General features: G+C 44.7%; 1 protein-coding gene across 1 annotated transcript in view; it reads right to left on the minus strand.

Moving 5' to 3' along the window:
* Positions 1–18,326, minus strand: part of Sel1l3 (sel-1 suppressor of lin-12-like 3 (C. elegans)) — a 113,206-nt gene that overhangs the window by 64,244 nt on the left and 30,636 nt on the right. The window contains exons 7-9 of the mRNA XM_013008872.1: positions 10,631–10,763; positions 8,039–8,171; positions 5,612–5,743 (exon numbers count right to left, since the gene is read on the minus strand). Coding sequence (XP_012864326.1) covers positions 5,612–5,743; positions 8,039–8,171; positions 10,631–10,763 — 398 coding nt within the window. The remainder of the gene's footprint in view (positions 1–5,611; positions 5,744–8,038; positions 8,172–10,630; positions 10,764–18,326) is intronic.

Raw genomic sequence — 18,326 nt, forward strand, 5'->3', positions numbered from 1 at the left:
AAGGAAGGAAGGAAGACAGAAAGGAAGGAGGGAAGGAAGGAAGTAGGGAAGGAAGAAAAAGATAGAAGGAAAGACAGAAAGAAAGAAAGGAAGACAGAAAGGAAGGATGGAAGGAAGGAAGGAAGGAAGAAAGAAAGAGAAAGAAAGAAAGAAAGGAAGGAAGGAAGGAAGGAAGGAAGAAAGAAAGAGAAAGATAAAAGGAAAGACAGACAGAAAGAAAGAAAGAAAGAGAAAGAAAGAAAGAAAGGAGGGAAGGAAGGAAAGAAGGAAGAAAGAAAGAGAAAGATAGAAGGAAAGACAGAAAGAAAGGAAGACAGAAAGGAAGGAAGAAAGAAAGAAAGAAAGAAAGAAAGGAAGGAAGGAAGGAAGGAAGAAAGAAAGAGAGATTTCTGTTTTCCTAGATGCAAAGTCATCCAGCAATGCAAGGATACTGAACTGTATTCTTGGAAATGGTCAGATGGCAAGTTTTGCACCATGTGTATTTCAGTACATTAAAAATTAAACAATACAAAATTCGGTGTCAATGCTGGGTGATTCTCTCATATGTGAGGGAGAAAGTGGTCTGGGGAACAAGCGGAAGGTGCTGGTCACTGCTGACCCCACCAGGCACGATGCTGAGAGTCCTGGCTCTTCAAGTACCTCCTACTTGACATGAAGCTGCAGCCCGGCACGCTCCACCCCTGCAAGGCTGCCATCCCTCCTGTGAAGTGTGGGCTTGGCTTAGATGGAGAGCAGATGAGCCATCTAAAATCACAGTGTGGGGAGAAATCGCTCCAGTCTGAAACGTGGAGAAGTAGCAGCCTGGGAGCCGAGTGTTGGCTGTGCCTATGAAGAGATAATACTCAGAACAAAGAGGACTCCCTCAGAGAACACCAGACATGCAGGCATGGTTCTGTCCATCTAATCTATTAAATGCAGGAAAGACAATTCTACAGATTAATTCCCTTGGGGGAACTAAGGGAGTTGATGTGTTTCCTTACTGTTGGTTCCCAATAACTCTTGTTTAAACTCAGCCTTGGTTCATTCTTTGCTTCCTCCTGGCTCAATCTAAGCCCGCAGTGTGGAGTGAATGAGTGAGTGGGCAGTTGAGAATGACTTGAGAATGTGCGCTTCACTTCAATGCCTTGCCTTCGTTTTGCACCTATTCTGTTCCTTTGACAAGAAGTCCGAGCATCAAATGCTGACACTCATGTTGGTTTTCCTAGCTTTTCTCAGGTATGGAAAATGCAATGCCATGAATGTATTAGTCTGTTTTGTGTTACCGTAATGACATGCCCAAGGCAGGCTATCTTTATAAGGAAAAGGGTTATTTTAGCTTATAGTTCTGGAGGTTCAGGGGATGATGCCTGGCTTTTTAACTGTACTTTTATTTTTTTTTTATTTTTTGGGTCTGGTCATGGGGCCTGAATTTTGGGCCTAGGTGCTGTCCCTCAGCTCTTCAGTTCAAGGCTAGCGCTCTACCGCTTGAGCCACAGCGCCACTTCCAGCTTTTTTCTTTTTGCTTATGTGGTGCTGAGGAATCGAACCCAGGGCCTCATGCATGCAAGGCAAGCCCTCTACCACTGAGCCACCTTCCCAGCCCCTAACTGTACTTTTATGATTTGTTTTTTCTTTCTTTTTTTTGGTAGTGGGGACCGAAGCCGGGATGTCGCACTTTCTGGGAAAGTGCTTTGCCACTGAGCTCTATCCCAGCCCTGGTGCCTGGCTTTTGGGAAAGTCTCATGTTTGCACTTAGTGCACATGTGAGAGAAATCATATCACTGAACAGAGAGTGAGCCAGAGGCTGGGCTTGCTCTATATAACAAACAACTCCCTCTCCCAAAGGCTCAAGGGTGCCATGAGAATGACCCAAGTCCGCCCCCCCCACACACACATACCTTTTTGGGGTCATAGGGCTTGAACTCTGGGCCTAGGCACTGTCCCTGAGCTCTTCACTCAAGGGGAACACTCTACTACTTGAGTCACAGCGCCACTTCCAGTTTTCTGGTGGTTAATTGGAGATCAGGGTCACCTAGACTTTCCTGCAGGGGTTGCCTTTGAACTGAGATCCTCAGATCTCAGCCTCCTAGGTAGCTAGGATTACAGGCGTGAGCCACCAGTGCTTGGCCTTCATCCCTTTTTGAGGCGTCTTCCCCCATGACCTAAGGATCTCCATCAGGCTCCAACTCCTCAAGATCAGCTCCCTTCTCACATCACTATGCTGTGCCTGGGAGGCACAGACTCTTAGAGAACACTCCAGGAGGATGTTCTAATAAAGTCTGTTCATCAACAGGTCGGGACAGCAGCAGAAAGCAGAAGCAAGACACAATTCCTATCAATGAAACATGTCCTCAGCACGCGAGGCCCCGCTCGACACTGATGGAGGAAGAGCCCTGAGAGAACGGGCAGGGAGAGTCATGCCAATTTCACTACCATTCTCTCTGTAAAAGACCAAAAGGATGCTCCAACGTGAACTTAGTATCTTTCTTTTAGCCTCAATGTATAAGATCTAATTTTCTGCCTTTTTCTCAACCTTGTTAGGAAGCTGGGTACATGGTACATGACACTGGTCTCTCTCTTGAGAGAGCTACAAGATGCTATTATAGCTCTAGGCTAGGGCGCTGTGCCAGGTACAGAGATGAACTGGGGGGAGGGAGTGGAGAAGAATGGTCCTTGCTTTGCACGAGGCTCCCCAGTCCTTTCTAACTTAGAAAATCAGGCACTGAAGGCAGAATGGAGCCTTGGGGATGGTTCTGAAGAGTGACTTGTCTGTCCACTCTCCCTTCCCTCTCTTCCTAGTGCAGGAAGCAGGTGGCTATGTGCTCTGGTAGCAGGGAATGTGTTGTGTACATCTCATGGTATACTCTAGGATGCTATTATAATTTGTTCCCAGGAACATCTGACTGGCAGGTCTAGCACCAACAGTGACACATCTGGGCTTTGCCCCTTTCCCTGGCAATCTATGGGGATCTAAGTAGCCAAACTGTGGTCAGTGGAACTCTCTGGGATCTCATTATTCTTTAACGATAAGATCCTGGGAGTTGTGGTTACAGAGCTCATGATTTGAGTTTTTAATTAGATCCCATTTCCAGGCCTCTGTGGAGAATGAAATAGTCCTGTATTTTTATAAATAAAACTTTGAGCTATAAAAAAATATATACAGCATAAAAATATTCTTCCTGGGAATATTTTTCTTTAAAAAGAATGTATTGTGAAAAATGATTCACTCCTCTTCTCACCAATGACACTATATTTAACAATGATTAGAAATCGCATAAAAGTAATTTTAGATGGCTTTGGTTCTGGCTGCAACACTGCACACCATCTCCCTCCCCTCCCTGTTGGAACCATCTGGGGGGCTGAGGGAAGGGAAACCCAGAATTATTTCCATCCAGTAATCCTGGCAGTACCCCCAATAGTAGTGGTTCTCAGTCTAGTGTGACTTGGCCTGGTGCCTGTAGCGGCTTTTGAAGGAGAGGGGGTTGGGGAGCTATTGAGTATCAGAGTAGAGGCCAGAAAGGTATCAGAAGCACTCCCATACCCCCCCACAAATACCTATACACACACACAAATCCTCCTGTCCAAAATGTCATAGCCCCAAGGTTGGGAACCCCTACTCCCTGGGGGCCAAACACTGCCATGACAGCTCCCAAGCAGTCCACACACAATGCCAGGTCTCTACCCAGCACCAGGACAGCCTATAGATGAGGAAACAGAAGCTCACAGAAACCACTTGTCCAAGAACACATAGTTAATGAGTGTTAGCTTAAACTGGAGCCACAGCACCCTACTCCGAAGGCCATGTTGTCCAAGGATTTGACACATTTGCCAGCGCCTTGCCCTTCTTACCCATAGACCAGTGGTCATGGGTCCTCTGGGCGCTCTTTTCCTGTCTTTTAGGCCTGTCTCAATCTGCCTGCATGCTTGCCTTTCTGGGTCCATGTCAATGCACCCCTTGCCTCCAGCTCTACTCCTAACTCTCACCCTAATCCTAAATCCCCAACTCCTAACCCCTAACCCCAACCCTAACTCTAAACCCTAATCCTAAACCCATAACCATAACTTTAAACCCTAAACCTAACTCTGAACATTAAACCTAAGCCCTCACCTGGACCCTATCGCCACCAAAAAAAAAAAAAAAACCCTCAGAAAAACCCCATTATCATGCTTTTCTCCCTGCCTGACACCTCACAGACAGCCCCAGATCCTCAGACTGAGCTGCGTTGCAGCTGGATTCCTCCTTCTCCAGGGGTCTCAGCTCCTCATGCTGCAACTCCTTGAGAATCCCTCAACATAGTATGCCACCCTCTCCTTCCAGCTTCCACTCTGCCTCCCACACCCGCCTCACGTACCTGGCAAACACCTTCAAGAATCAGTCCAATGTCACCTCCTCAGGAAGCCTTCTGGCACTCCAGGTAGAGCTGACCACTCTGCTACTCTAATTAAAATGCCTTACAATTTGTCTTTGCTTTCAAATCCATCCCTAGGGACTCTGTGTCCTTAGGTGTATCTCCAGGCCAAGGGACCCAATAACCACTCAAGCAACTATTGGGAGAATAAAAGATGGAATATTCCATTACAGGATGAATTCCTCCGGGCAGAGTCTCTTTTTACAAAGCAAACCCATGTCCGTGAATACTAGTATTTACTTTTCCCCCTGCTGGTACTGGTACTTGAATTCAGGTCCTCATGCTCTCACTTAGCTTTTCTGCTCAGAGCTGGAATTCTACCACCTGAGCCACACATGCACTTCCAGCTATCTGTTGGTTAGTCTTAACTATTCTGCCTTGTCTGGCTTCGACTGGCAATTCTCAGATCTCAGCTTCCTGAGAAGCTAGTATTATAGATGTGAACCAGTGGTGCTCAGCTACTGTACTTCTTAGTTAAGTTTCTGCCACTTTGACCCAAAGTGCTGTCTCCATGCCTAGGAATACTACATGTAGCCCCTGACTACTGAGGCAGCTTCCTCTTCCTGACGGGCGCAGTGTCTCTAACCCTCACAGCCTTCTAGTGCACACTTGGTTACTAGGCCCAATGGGTCTAACCAGAAGCTGGCCCTGTATTGCATGCAAATTCCTGGTAGTCAACCAGCAGTCTCCAGTTGAAGTACCTAAGGGCCCAGGGAGACAGATCCTTGAAGGTAAAAAGCAGGAGGTGAGGCTCAGGGAAGAGGGGTAGTGGATGCACACAGTACATCTAGGCCCGGGCCTCACCTCCAGTCTTGCTGCCTGGAGGAATATATATCTCTGGATTTCTGAAGCAGAGCTAGAAAGTTACATTTTGTTTTCTACAATAGATCCTTAGGCTCATTTCAAATACACAGCAAGGTATCTTGCAAATCAACTGCATTTGAGAAATCAGCTTGGCCTGTGAGCTGGTCCATTTGTGGCCTTGGCTTTAGATAAAGCACTGCCTGAGCGATTCCTAAATTTAAGTCTTTATGTTTAGCATTGGATATGTGCTTAGATATATTGAGAGTTGTGGGCACACAAGGGCAGAATTTAAATTGAAATTAATCTAGAGCACTAGGATTAAAAATAACAGAGTCCCGAATCGCCAAAAGAGGGTGAGTAAAACAGAAAAGCAGAAGAGCATTCTAACCAGCATCGAAAGGAACCCAAGGTGCAATTACCTTCCATCTCCAGCAGCACCTGGAACAGGCCGGGGTGTTTGCCTCTCAGCTCCTTCTCCCAGGGGAAAGTGGTGCACATCGAGGGTCTCCCATACCTGCGCCACAGGTCCAGGTAGGAGTTGTGGAGGTCACCTACACAGTAACAAGCATAAGCTGTTACACCTGTAGAAGATACTGAGCCTTCTTCCTTAGCAAAGTACCTTTCCTGCCAGATGTCAGTGGCTCACATCTGTAATCCTAGCTACTCAGGAGGCTGAGATCTGAGGATTGTGAGTCAAAGCTATCACAGGCAGGAAAGTCTAGGGGGATTTGAAATAGATCATGATGCCGCTGTCTTGAGTTCAGCGTTCAAAGCCAAGGCCACAAAAACATGCCAACATTGCTGATGGCTGTTGACTACTTCTTCAGCACAAGCAGCTGGCCTTGGACCGGTCCCCGGGAAGCTGATATCTAGGCAGCCGCTTTGTTGGCATATGGGTTGAAAAGCCAAGCCCAAGGACACCCCCTGCCCCAGAACAGCGGGTCAGAGACATTAGGAAAATCTCCCTGATGCCCCCCAGCATAGCAGCACTCAAGGCTGGACTTGATGGGGAGAACTCTGATGTGGCATTAGTCACCCAAGTCAGAGTTTTCCCCATTTCTGACAGTGTCATAGTTTCTGGGTGCCTCAGCAGTGAGCGCAGAAGCTGACCTGCCAGGACATCCTATTCTGCTTTGTTTGGTTTTGGGTGGCACTAGAGTTTAAACTCCAGGCTTCCCTCTACCACTCTACCACCGAAGCCAGGCTCACCTGTTTTGGCTTTAGAGGGTTTTGGTTTTGGGGTTTATTTTTGGAAAGGGTCTCTTACTTTTCTCCAGAGCTAGCTTTATTTTTATTTTTTGTTTTTTGGGTTTTTTTTTTTTTTTGCAAGTCCTGGGGCTTGACCTCTGGGCCTGGGCACCATCCCTGAGCTTCTTTTACTCAAAACTAGTACTCTACCACTTGATCCACAGCACCACTTCTATTTATGTGGTACTGAAGAATCAACCTCAGGGTTTTGTGTGTGCTAGGCAAGCACTCTACCATTAAACTACAGTCCCAGCCCCCAGAGCTAGCTTTGGACTTTGATCCTCCTATCTCTGCTTCTTGTATTCCTTGGATAATAGGCATGTACTACCATAACCAACTTGGGAGTTAAGATGGGATATTGCTAACTTTTTACTTGGGCCTTGAGGCCTTGAAGCTCCATCTTCCCTATCTCTACCTCCCTAGTAGCCAGGATTTCAGGACAGTCTATTCTCAACTAGAATTAACTGCAGGGGTGCTACCTTGTAGACTGGGACATGATCAGGACACACTCATCCCTCCCATAGCCTGGAATGGGAAGTTCCAGTTCAGATATGATTACATATGCCAGCAGGACTTATTTGCTTTGTGTGTGTGTGTGTGTGTGTGTGTGTGCGAGCGTGCTTGCACACTTGAACTCAGGACCTAGGCACTATCCCTTAGCTTTTTTTGCTCAAGACTAGCACTTGAGCCACAGTTCCACTTCCAGCTTTTTTTGCTGGTTCACTGGAGGTAAGAGTCTCTTAAACTTTATATCCTGGGCTGGCTTTGAACCTTGATCCTCAGGTCTCAGCCTCCTGAATAAGTAGGATTACAGGCATGAACCACCGTGGTCAGCTTCTCCGGTGGCGAAGTCTCCACAGGAATTTCCCATCTGGACAAGCCATATATAGCTAACTCTGGTGCCACATATCAAACAAGATTTATAGCCCAGAGAAATTTATAAGTTTTCAATTGAAGTTGGGACCCTGGGAGACAAGACAGGAAGGAATTTTGTAACTGATTAACACTCCTAAATGAAAGAGGTTGGTGAAAAGAGTCTAATCTGTATGAGATTCATTCTTTCTCCTGAAATTTACTGATGTCTTCCAGGAGTCAGATTTAAAAGAAATAAATCAGAGCTCCACACAACAAAGCCATTGTTCACTATTTTTGAAAGCTCATCTTTAGATACTAATGACCCAAGACAAAGGCGAGCGGATGGGGAAACGCTTCTAATGATTAATTTATTTTCCAATTCATTTTTTGTTTTTATTTTCTGAAACTAGCCTTCTGGATAGAAATAATACCATGCAAAGCTCAAAACACCCCTTTGCATTTGTATTCTGAAACAAGATCAGGTTTGGCAGAAGCGATGAGACAAATCTTGGTTATTCTTGGCTGTTGTTGGCAGGCTTTTGTTTTTTTGTGTGTGTTTTGAATCCAGGTGGAATGTTCATTTTCATTTGCATCCATCTGTAGAGGGCTTGAGGTCACACTTGTCCCTACTGGTATCTGAGCCAAGCCATACGTGTTCTATTTTAGCCCATTAGGAGAAAGCTAATCATATTACTACAGATGCACTGTGTTTAAACATGGCCCTCCTAGAGCTCCGTACTTACATGCTTCTTGCCTCTCTCGCCCCACCTGTGCTGTTGAAGTATACACAGATATTATTTCTTGCACCTCAGCACATCGTTCATAATACAACTTGACTTGTTCAGCTAGCTGCTTCTGGAGGAAGGGATTATGGATCTACAAAAGGAAGATAGGATGAACAGAAATCATCAGATCCCACTGACTAATCTAGAAGGAGACAATCTATCTACTTCATTCTCCTGTGATACCACCACGGATCTTGTCTGAACACCTATCATGTGTAAATCAAGGTTATTACTTGGGTTCAAGGACACCTCTGGCTTCTTGTGACATCTTCCTCCTTTGTCAGGATTTCCCAGAGACCAGGCCTCTATCCTTTTCTTTGATCCTGCTATAGGTGGTCCCTAGACAATTGGATCTAACTTGGTCTACCTTCTCATACAGTGATGCCAATTCTGACCAGGCTGCGCCTGCTGCCTCCCACTTCTTTCTGCTTGACAAGCTCCTACTCAACCATCAAAAGCCCAGTAAAAGCACAATCAGGAGTCACTAGATAAAGCCATAGTTAGGACGCTACTTCTGGACACATTTCCCTACAGTACCCCTTCTGGCCTGCAGGTGCACACATGCATCTTCAAATGCTCAGACACATGCTCATGTGAGATTTAAAACCTGTCATGTGTTCTTTTGTGGCCTATCCATTGCAGGCCCAGAAAGGGAGCACTTCAGGAACAGGGGATCTGTCTTAACTCTGAGTTTCCAAATGTATCTTTGGGCCCAACAGAAGCTCATGAAATGAGCTTTGAACTCATGGTTTCAGAACTATGCCATTTGATTATAAGGTGTTGGTGGCTCAAGTCTGCAATCTTAACTACTTAGGAAGCTGAGACCTGAGGATTAAGGTTCAAAGCCAATATGGGTAGGAAAGTCCTGGCTCTTATCTCCAATTAATCACCAAAAAAAAAAACAGAAGTAAGAGTTGTGGCTCAAGTGATAAGAAGGCTGGTCTTGAGCAGGGACAGTGCTCAGACCCTGAGTTCAAGCCCAGGTTGGGTGCACACATACTCTATCCCCATAAAATTGCTACCATTTGAGCCATACCCCAGCCCATTTATTTTTTTTTTGCCAGTCCTGGGGCTTGAACTCAGGGGCTGGATACTTTCCCGGAGCTTCTTTTGTTCAAGGCTAGCACTCTACCACGTTAGCCATCGCACTATTTCTGGCTTTTTCTGTTTATGTGCTACTGAGGAATGGAACCCAGGGCTTCTTATATGCTAGGCAAGCACTCTATCTCTAAGTCACATTCCCAGCCCCAATTTTTTCTTTCCTTTGTCATTGCTGTTGTTGTTTTATACTGGGGTTTGAACTCAGGGCCTTCTGCTTGCTTCTCTTGCTTGCTGGCTGGTATTCTACCACTTGAGCCACACCTCCAGCCTGGCATTTTGCTAATTATTTTAGAGGTGGCCTCTAGCAAGCAGACTTTTCTGACTAGGCTGGCATTAAACTGATCTTCCAGATCTCAGATTCCTGAATGTGTTTTCTCTGAGTGGAGAATACAAAATACCACAGTACATTGTATGTACATAGCAAAAGTATGTCTTCTTATTAAAAACTTTTGGGTCCATTTTGTATAAATATATGTGTGCATATGTATGCTGATGCTATTAAATAGACTGTCTTCAAAAAATATTTAAAGCACCATTCCAATCTAGCTTAGTATCTAGCCCAGAGTCTGATGTGCAGTAGGTATTCAGTGTTTACTGCACAACCAAATGCATTTCCTCTTTCCACCTCCTAGAATTTTTACGATGTCTCTATAGGCAGAAGGACTTCCCATTTGTTCTAATTATGACTTTGCCTAGTGCTTTCTGCATTCTCCAGAATAAACCCTGCAGGTCAGGAACATGACAGAATGAAACTTCCAGAGAGTTATGTGGGGATTCTGATCTCCCTAATACAGCTGACAAAACAGACTCCCCTGAAGTTCTATGCTAGAGAGCCCCCTCCTCTGTCCCTCAGCTGGCTGGAGCCACCAGCAGCTACAAGGTCCCTTCATGGGTGGGAGCTCCTCAGGGCTCCAGAAGGGGTGGGCGGTACTTAGTCCTCGGCAGTTCAGGCCTCCGCAGCCAGCCCACCACAGCAGGAGCCCAAATCCCAGCTTCTGCAGAGAGCAGGAGACACCATCAAGATTTTAATTCGCTGGAGTATCTATCTCCTCTTGTGATACTTTAAATAATAGCGTATAAAAGAAGCTTTACCAAATAACTAAGATTCTCTCCTTTCATTAGCTTAATCACTAGATAGGCAACGGCCTGATAAAAATCTACTCTATAATTAAGCTAGTAGTTATTAAAACAGAGCAAGTAAATGGGTTCCATTTTATGAGTACTAAATGAAGCAAATGTGCACAGAAATCTATTATTGTATTGGCTGGGGGAAAGACCTCGGTATTAATTACGTTTGATGACTGAGCCCGTGGCTCAGGGGGCTGATCCGCTTGGGTAAATCTTTTGTTTACAGTGGGTTCCTTGCCTGTTAGTGGCCTACCCATCACCAATTCATCCCATAATTTTCTTCTTGGTGCCCCCCTTCCCCCGCCCCCCCCCCCAACTCACCTGATCAGGCTGGAGACTTCGCAGGCGATAGTACTTCAGAGGTCCAAAAAAACCTTGGATACCAGCCACATACCTGCTCCCGCCAATGATGAAGTATCCAGCTGTGTCGTTGTAATGGAAATCCTCCCGGAAGCTAGAGAAACACACACACACACACACACACACACACACACACAGAGGATCACTAAACTGTAATCAGATTATTTTAAAACATACTTTTCAGCCTATGGCTCACATCTATCATCCTAGCTGCTTAGGAGCTGATATCTGAGGATCATAGTTCAAAGTCAGCCCAGGGAAGAAAATCTGTGAGACTCTTATCTCCAATTACACCAAAAAGTTGGAAGTAGAGCTGTGGCTCAAGTGGAGAGCACCAGCCTTAAGTGAAAAAAAAAAAAATGTTAGCAGCTGGGTGCTAGTGACTCACACCTGTAATCCTAGCTAGGATCTCAGGAGGCTGAGATCTGAGGATTGAATTTCAAAGCCAGTCAGAAAATAAAGTCTATGAGACTCTCATATCCAATTAAACACCAAAAAAGTCAGAAGTGGAGCTGTAGCTCAAGTGATAGAGAGCTAGCCTTGAGCAAAAAAAGCCCAGGGACAATGCTCTGGGTTCAGGCCCTAGAATCAGTACAATCTGAAGAAGAAGAATGAGGAGGAGGTGGAGGAGGAAGAGAAGGATACATTAGTTTTCTGAGAAGGACTTGTGACATTTTTACACACGGGTCAAGATCTATGATCAAGCCCACTGACTTCACTGTGGCCTGCTCCTCAGCAGTCCTTATCAATAGTCTGCATTTTAAGCCTCTGCATTCACTTTCTCTATTTGCTCAATAAGTTTTTGTTTCTTGTAGAGTAAAATAATTTCAGTTAAAACTAACAATCACAAACAATTCTATCAGTTTCATTGATTGATCCATTTTCAGAATCAATATTCAGCCTGTGAGGTTGGCTGGGGTACACAGTGGCCACCACAGGGAACGTGGTGGTTGTCCAGGGCCCTGGAAGCAAGAGGAAGGATGTGGAAAATAGATGTTCTATGTGAAATGCCTGACACGTTCCTTGATGTGTTGTTTACATTCACCAAAGATTGGAAAACTCCAGGTGTCTAGAGGTAAGAGCTGGTACATCCATTCCTTCACAAAGCCCACAATGTGGCTGTTTATTATGCAGCTTAAGAAAGGCTCAGAAAGAACTGGAAAGATCTGCAAAACATCCTGTCCAATAAGAAATAAACATGCCAGGACAGGAGTAGTGGCTTACATTTGTAATCCCAGTTACTCAGGAGGTGAGTTGGGATTATCTACCAAAACAATCTTGCGTAGGCACAAAGTTAGCAAATACCCCATCTAAATCAATAAGCCAAAGTGGCCCTTGCCTGTGGTCTTAGTTACTCAGGAGGAATAGGTAGGAGAATTATGATCCAAGGCAAGTAAAAAAAAAAAAAAAAAAGACCTACCTGAAAAATCAAAAAAGGGCTGGGAGGGGATGGGGGGGATTACTCAAGTGGTAGACCTCCTGCCTACTGAGGACAAGGTCCTGAGTTCAAAGCTCAGCAGAGCAAATAGAATAAAATAGTACAGTAAAAATAAAGGGGCAGAACAGATTATAGTATCCATCTAAAAAAGAAATGTATGATTTTTTTCCCTGTATAAACTCTAGAAGTTTATATAAGAAAATAATAACAGGGCTGGGAAGGTGGCTCAGTGGTAGAGTGCTTGCCTTGCATGCCTGAGGCCCTGGGTTCGATTCCCCAGCACCACATAAGCAAAAAGAAAAAAGCCGGAAGTGGCGCTGTGGCTCAAGTGGTAGAGCGCTAGCCTTGAGCTGAAGAGCTGAGGGACAGTGCCCAGGCCCAGAGTTCAGGCCCCACAACCGGACCCAAAACAAAACAAAACAAAAATGAAAGAAAATAATAACAGTATTTCCCCATAGGATAGAGAATAACGCATCTAGACAAATGGGGAGCAGAGTTGAAGAGGAAAGAAACACATTTAGTTGTTTTTCCGTGATTATTACAACTTCCTTTTTCCCTTTGAAACCATGTGCACTTATTAGCTGTTTCAAAAATTAAAATAGAATGGATGGCCACGGTAGTACCAGAACATATGTGAGCAGCAGGGATGGACGTGGCCCAGGACAGGTGCCAGGTGAGAAACTAGGCAAAGGAGACAGAGCCAAGAAGCTCTGAGGGCAGATGGGAGCACAAGGAGAGAGAAGAAAATGCTAGGCAGGCCACCAGGAGCCGGGGGAGTGGAGGAGGCAAAGGGCCAGGGTGACAGCAAGATAAACACACAGTTGGATCTGGGAAGTCAGACAACCAGGGTCACTCCAGGACAGGGGAGGGACTGACTGCGGCTGAGCAAAGACCACAGTCCCGGCTCTCACAGGTGCACCAGGCTGGAGAGGAGGCAGGTAAGGGAAAGTGAAAAGTCCGCACCTCCTATGCATTAGTGTACACTAACACAACTCAAAGGAAAGGAAGGACTTCTCTTGGAGGTATTTATCCTTTCAGAATCTCAACCTTGAAGACTAGAAGAAGTGTCTTCCTTTTTTTTTTTTTTTTACACTCCTCCCTCTTCCCCCTCCAGCCTCTCAGGAGGGAAGACAGACTTATTAAGTCTGAACAAAACTGACTCTCTTTTCCAAGACCTTGAAAAGACTCAAACATTCTATTCTACCAACTCTCGGGAGACAGGTCCTGGCACTGGATACAAGGTTTTTGCCGTAGAAGCAGAAATGGCTTCCATTTAACCAACCTAGTGGTTTACCAAGGTCCCATCTCCTCTGCCCTGCAGCCTAGGACATGATATGATCCAGATACTGGCTGCACCTCTGGTGACTTCATCTCCCCACTTTAAGAATGGAAATAGTAGCTGGGTGCTGGTGGCTCCCACCTATAATTCTAGCTACTTAGGAGGCTGAGTTCTGAGGATCATGGTTCAAAGCTAGCCTAGGCAGGAAAGTCTGTGAATCTCTTATTTCCAATTAACTACCAAAAAAGTCAGAAGTGGAGGTGTGGTTCAAGGGGTAGGATGCTAGCCTTGAGCAAAAGAAGCTCAGGGTCAGAGGCCAGGCCCTGAGTTCAAGTCCTAAGTCACACACACACACACACACACACAGCGCACCCAAGTCCTGAGTTCAAGCCCCAGGAAACAGTAATAACACTTGCGTATTTGGCTATTGAGGCTAAATCAATGACAGGTTGAAATGGATAAACTATTTAGAATCAAAAGTCTTCTAGATTGTGGAGATATTTTGGGGGGTTTGGGAGTATTTGAATAGGTTCTAATGGCTGAGTAACTCTATTCAGAATATCCAAATCCCAAGTGCTCTGAAATCAAACTCTTTTTTTTGGTCATGGGGCTTGAACTCTGAGTCTGGCGCTGTCTCTGAGCTCTTCAGCTCAAGGTGAGTGCTCTACCATTTGAATCACAGCGCCACTTCTGGTTTTCTGGTGGTTAATTGGAGATCAGTCTCACAGACTTTCCTGCCCGGGCTGGCCTTGAACCTTGATCCTCAGACCTCAGCCTCCTGAGTAGCTAGGATTATATAGGCGTGAGACACCGCCACTTGACTTAACTGATGTTTTTCAACCAACAAGAAATTACTTGGTCCCTATGGCACTGGACTATACTTTTTAAGTTGTCATTATTATCAGCCATCAGGAGATCTGTCTGATGGTGTCCTCCAGCTCTAGGTTGATGTTCCCACTTAGTCTTCTGAAATTCCTCTGTGTCTGTACAAAGATTACAAGAGAATCCCTTGTACTGTGCATTGTTAGATGGTCATCAATTCTGTTGACATAAAAGCTAAGCAACATTCTTTCAAAGCCCAAACTGGTCTCTTTTGAAAATCTCAGCTATACCAGCAAACTATCTTTTCCTCTTATCTGGACACAGAGTGCCCTGCTTTATTACCGCCCAGCACCAGGGGTCCAAAAGATTCATAGACATTGTCAGGCAGGCCCCACTCAGAATCAAGAAACAGATCTGTGTGAGTGGGGATGGGAGGAAAAAACTGGGAGGGTGCAAGCGGGGTGATATTGTCCAAAGGGAAACATACTCTTTACTTTTATAACTGTAACCCCTCTGTACGTTACTTTTATAATAACTATAAAAAATTCAAAAAAGAAAGAGTCGGATCTAGTGGAAAACTTTGAGCCTCAAAATAGCTGCCCTCCATCACTGATGTAACTATAGTTCACAGTGCCACTTCCTCAAGACTTGGTCAAAAGTTTAACCTACTAGAGATTCTCCCAAGCTACCCTGTTTGTTTTCTTCTCAGTGATTTTTCCAACTTAAAATTTTAATTGATTTGTGAATTTTCTATCATCTTTGTTCCTCAGCTCCCTGAAGGCAGGAACTGTATTCTTTTTGTTTATTATGTTATTCTCAGAATCAAGCACTGTGTCTGATACATGATGTATGCGCAACAAATATATGTTGAATGAGTGGGTCGATGATGGATCAAAGAATTATAGAGGAAGGATAAATGGATGGATGGATGGATAGGTAAGTGGGTGAATAGATGGATGGGTGGGTGGATGATAAACGGATGGATAGATAGATGGGTGAGTGAATGAAACGATGAATGAATGGATAAATGGGTGGATGGATGATAGATGGATGGTAGATAATGGATAGATGGAGAATAGAAGGATGGAAAATGGATAGATGGATAGAAGGTAGAGGGATGATAAATGGATGGCAAATGATGGGTAGATGGTGGATGTTGGATGGATGGATAGATGGATGTTGTTCCTGTCATTGAGTGTTACTGACAGCCTTTTTCCTGAGCACTTTCTTTCATGGTCTTCTAACACCACCTTTGTAGGGCAGAGCCAACATCATGTTTATATTGCAAGAACAAATGGAGCATATAACACTTTCCTGAGAACATCTCTGACCAGAAAGCCTGAACTATTTGATGTTCACTTCACTGGCTTGGCTCACTATGAAAATGGGGCTCCGGCAAAGCTGAGAGTCCAGGTCTCTAAGCCTAGGAGCCCCAGGACAGATCTTTACTCTGGTAGGACTGGCTGGACTCTAGCTCTTCTGCTGTTGGGGGTGGGGTGCAGAAGTGCAGGCAGGGCCTCTGAGGTGGTGATAAAGTATACTTGGGTCCACTATTGCCTGCATCACCTGTGAAGATTTCACTGAGATGCTAAAGAGATATCACCTCTCCCCAATCAGACCTGGTTTCTTCAATAGTCATCTTAATCCCAGCTTTACTTCAAAGTTTGATATTTTACTTGCCACTGAGTCTTTACACCCATTTTCTTGGTAAAACTGTATTCAAATGTTGTGCTATCATGACTCGTATTGAGTGGAATTGCCCTCTCTGCACCTGCCTGCCATATGCTGAAGTCTGAAGTCCTGTGAATTAGACTATGACCTCAGTTGCTAGTACAATCATTGCAAATGCAGTAAGTTAAGGTCATGTTGGAGTCAGATGATCTCCATATGACAAACATTCTTATCAGAAAGGACATCAGGATATAGACACATGCACAGGAAGATCCCAGATGGACGATGCAGTTACACTGCTCCATGGAGCCAGAAGAGAGGCCAGGAACCAATCCTCTCCTAGCACCTTTAGAGAGAGAACAGGCCTGCACAACCATGATTTTGAACCTGTGGCCTCTAGAAATAGGAAGATCAGGTTCGGTTCCTGAAGACATTTGGCTTCCGGATGCCCCCGTTTTGAGCTTTCTGGTACTCCCCAAAATGCTATGTGGAAGGCATGTCTGTCAGTCACCTCACCCGGTCCCCATCCTGTCACCATCCTGTCCCCCTCACTCACTCACATCAGCCTCCAGGCTTCTGGAATTTCAGAGGCGACGAGGCCCTTACATGAGAAATAGAAAGGAGCCAGTGATATTTGATCAGTTGTCAAACACATCCTTAGGTTGGAGTGGGTGGCAGGGGAAGGGGAGAAGCTACTATTTTAGACTTCACATCCTAAAATAAAAACCCTCAGTTCCTAGAGTTTCACAGAATATGGCTCTAGGAGGGATTTCCAAAGGAGCCGAAGATCTTGTTTTTCCAGTGAGAAGTCTCTAGCCTCTGCAGTCTTGAGTTTGTCACCGAAGACTCAGAGCCCGCTACACAACTAAACGCGGCTGTCTGCTGAACGTCTTTGCTGACCTTGGAGCAGTATAAGGCATTTGCTCTGGCCTGGCCCCTCTTCTATGCTTCACTGGAGTGATCAAGTCGTTCTCTGACCTTCTCCTTGCAGGCTAAGTGGCAACGCTTCTTTAGCCTGCCTATAAACCTCTAATCCTCTAATCCAGCCAGGAAAATAAGAATTGTTCTAAGTGCCCAGAGTCCAAAAGAAATCAGTTTGACTTAAATGTAAACAGGAATGGCTTAAAGAAGAGAGAGAGGGAAAGAGAGACAGAGACAGAGAGACACATACAGAGAGAGAGAAAGAGAGAGAGAGAGAGAGAGACAAAGAGATGTTCCTCTATTCCTACCTCTGCCCTCCTGTGCCTTATTTCTTTAAGAATCTGACAGAAGTTGGGTTGGGTGAGACATCATACTTTGATCCTGCACGAAAGGCATCTCTGAATGAAAGCAAGCCAAAAAACCACTTCCCCATACGAAGTTCCAAGCTGGCTAGACTTTTTTTTTTTTGTTTTTATTTTTGTTTTGGCCAGTCCTGGGGCTTGAACTCAGGGCCTGGGCACTGTCCCTGAACTTCTTTTGCTCAAAGATAGCACTCTATCACTTGAGCCACAGTGCCACTTCCGGCATTTTCGGTTTATGTGATACTGAGGAATCAAACCCCGAGCTTCATGCATGCTAGGCAAGCACTCTACCACTAAGCCACATTCCCAGGTCCAGACATTTTTTTAAGTCATATATTTAAAATCTGGTAATTTTTAATTCTGATCTTTACACTTACGAACATTTAGTTATACATTATTACCTAACTATAGCGGGACATTGCAAATTTCTGTTTTTTTTTTCTTTTTCATTATTATTAATTTCTTTTTGTGCTGATTCTGGAGCTTGAACTCAAGCCCTGGGTGCTAACTGCTATCTTTTTTGTTTTGTTTTGTTTTGTGCTGGTCTTAGGAGTTATCTCTGAGCTTCTTTTTCTCAAGGCTAACATTCTACCACTTGAGCCAGAGTTCCACTGCTGGCTTTTTTGGCGTAGTTTATTGGAGATAAGAGTCTCATGGATGTTCCTATTTGAGCTGGCTTTGATCCATCAGCCTCAGAGCTCAGCCTCTTGAGTAGCTAGGATTACAGGTGTGAGCTACCAGTGTCACCCTGGGAATTGCAAATTACTAATGAAGGTGTTTTTGTGGTTCTGACTCTGTAAAAACCCCCATTACAAACACGTAGAGAGCAAACTAAAAAAAAATTATGAAGCAAAGGCAAGGAATCCAGTTCTCTGTTGCAGTAATCTTGGAGAGAACAGTTCTACAAGGATGAAAAGTTACTCTAATATCAATAGTTGCACACATTTCAAATCTAGATTATGATCATAAATATGGAGGCTGTCTGCTTTTATGTTTTACACCAAGCCAAAGTTACCAACCATTCTCAATAAGCAACATTAATACTTTGATTTATATTTTGCTGAATCCTTTGTAGAAGATAATTTTCAAAGAAAATGAATTATGAAGTGCCTTGAAAGGAAGAATTTACAATGAGAGCTGGAGAGAGAACTAGTTTCTATTGCT

Source organism: Dipodomys ordii, unplaced genomic scaffold (assembly GCF_000151885.1).
Source record: "Dipodomys ordii isolate 6190 unplaced genomic scaffold, Dord_2.0 Scaffold8, whole genome shotgun sequence".
Classification (NCBI taxonomy): Eukaryota; Metazoa; Chordata; class Mammalia; order Rodentia; family Heteromyidae; genus Dipodomys; species Dipodomys ordii.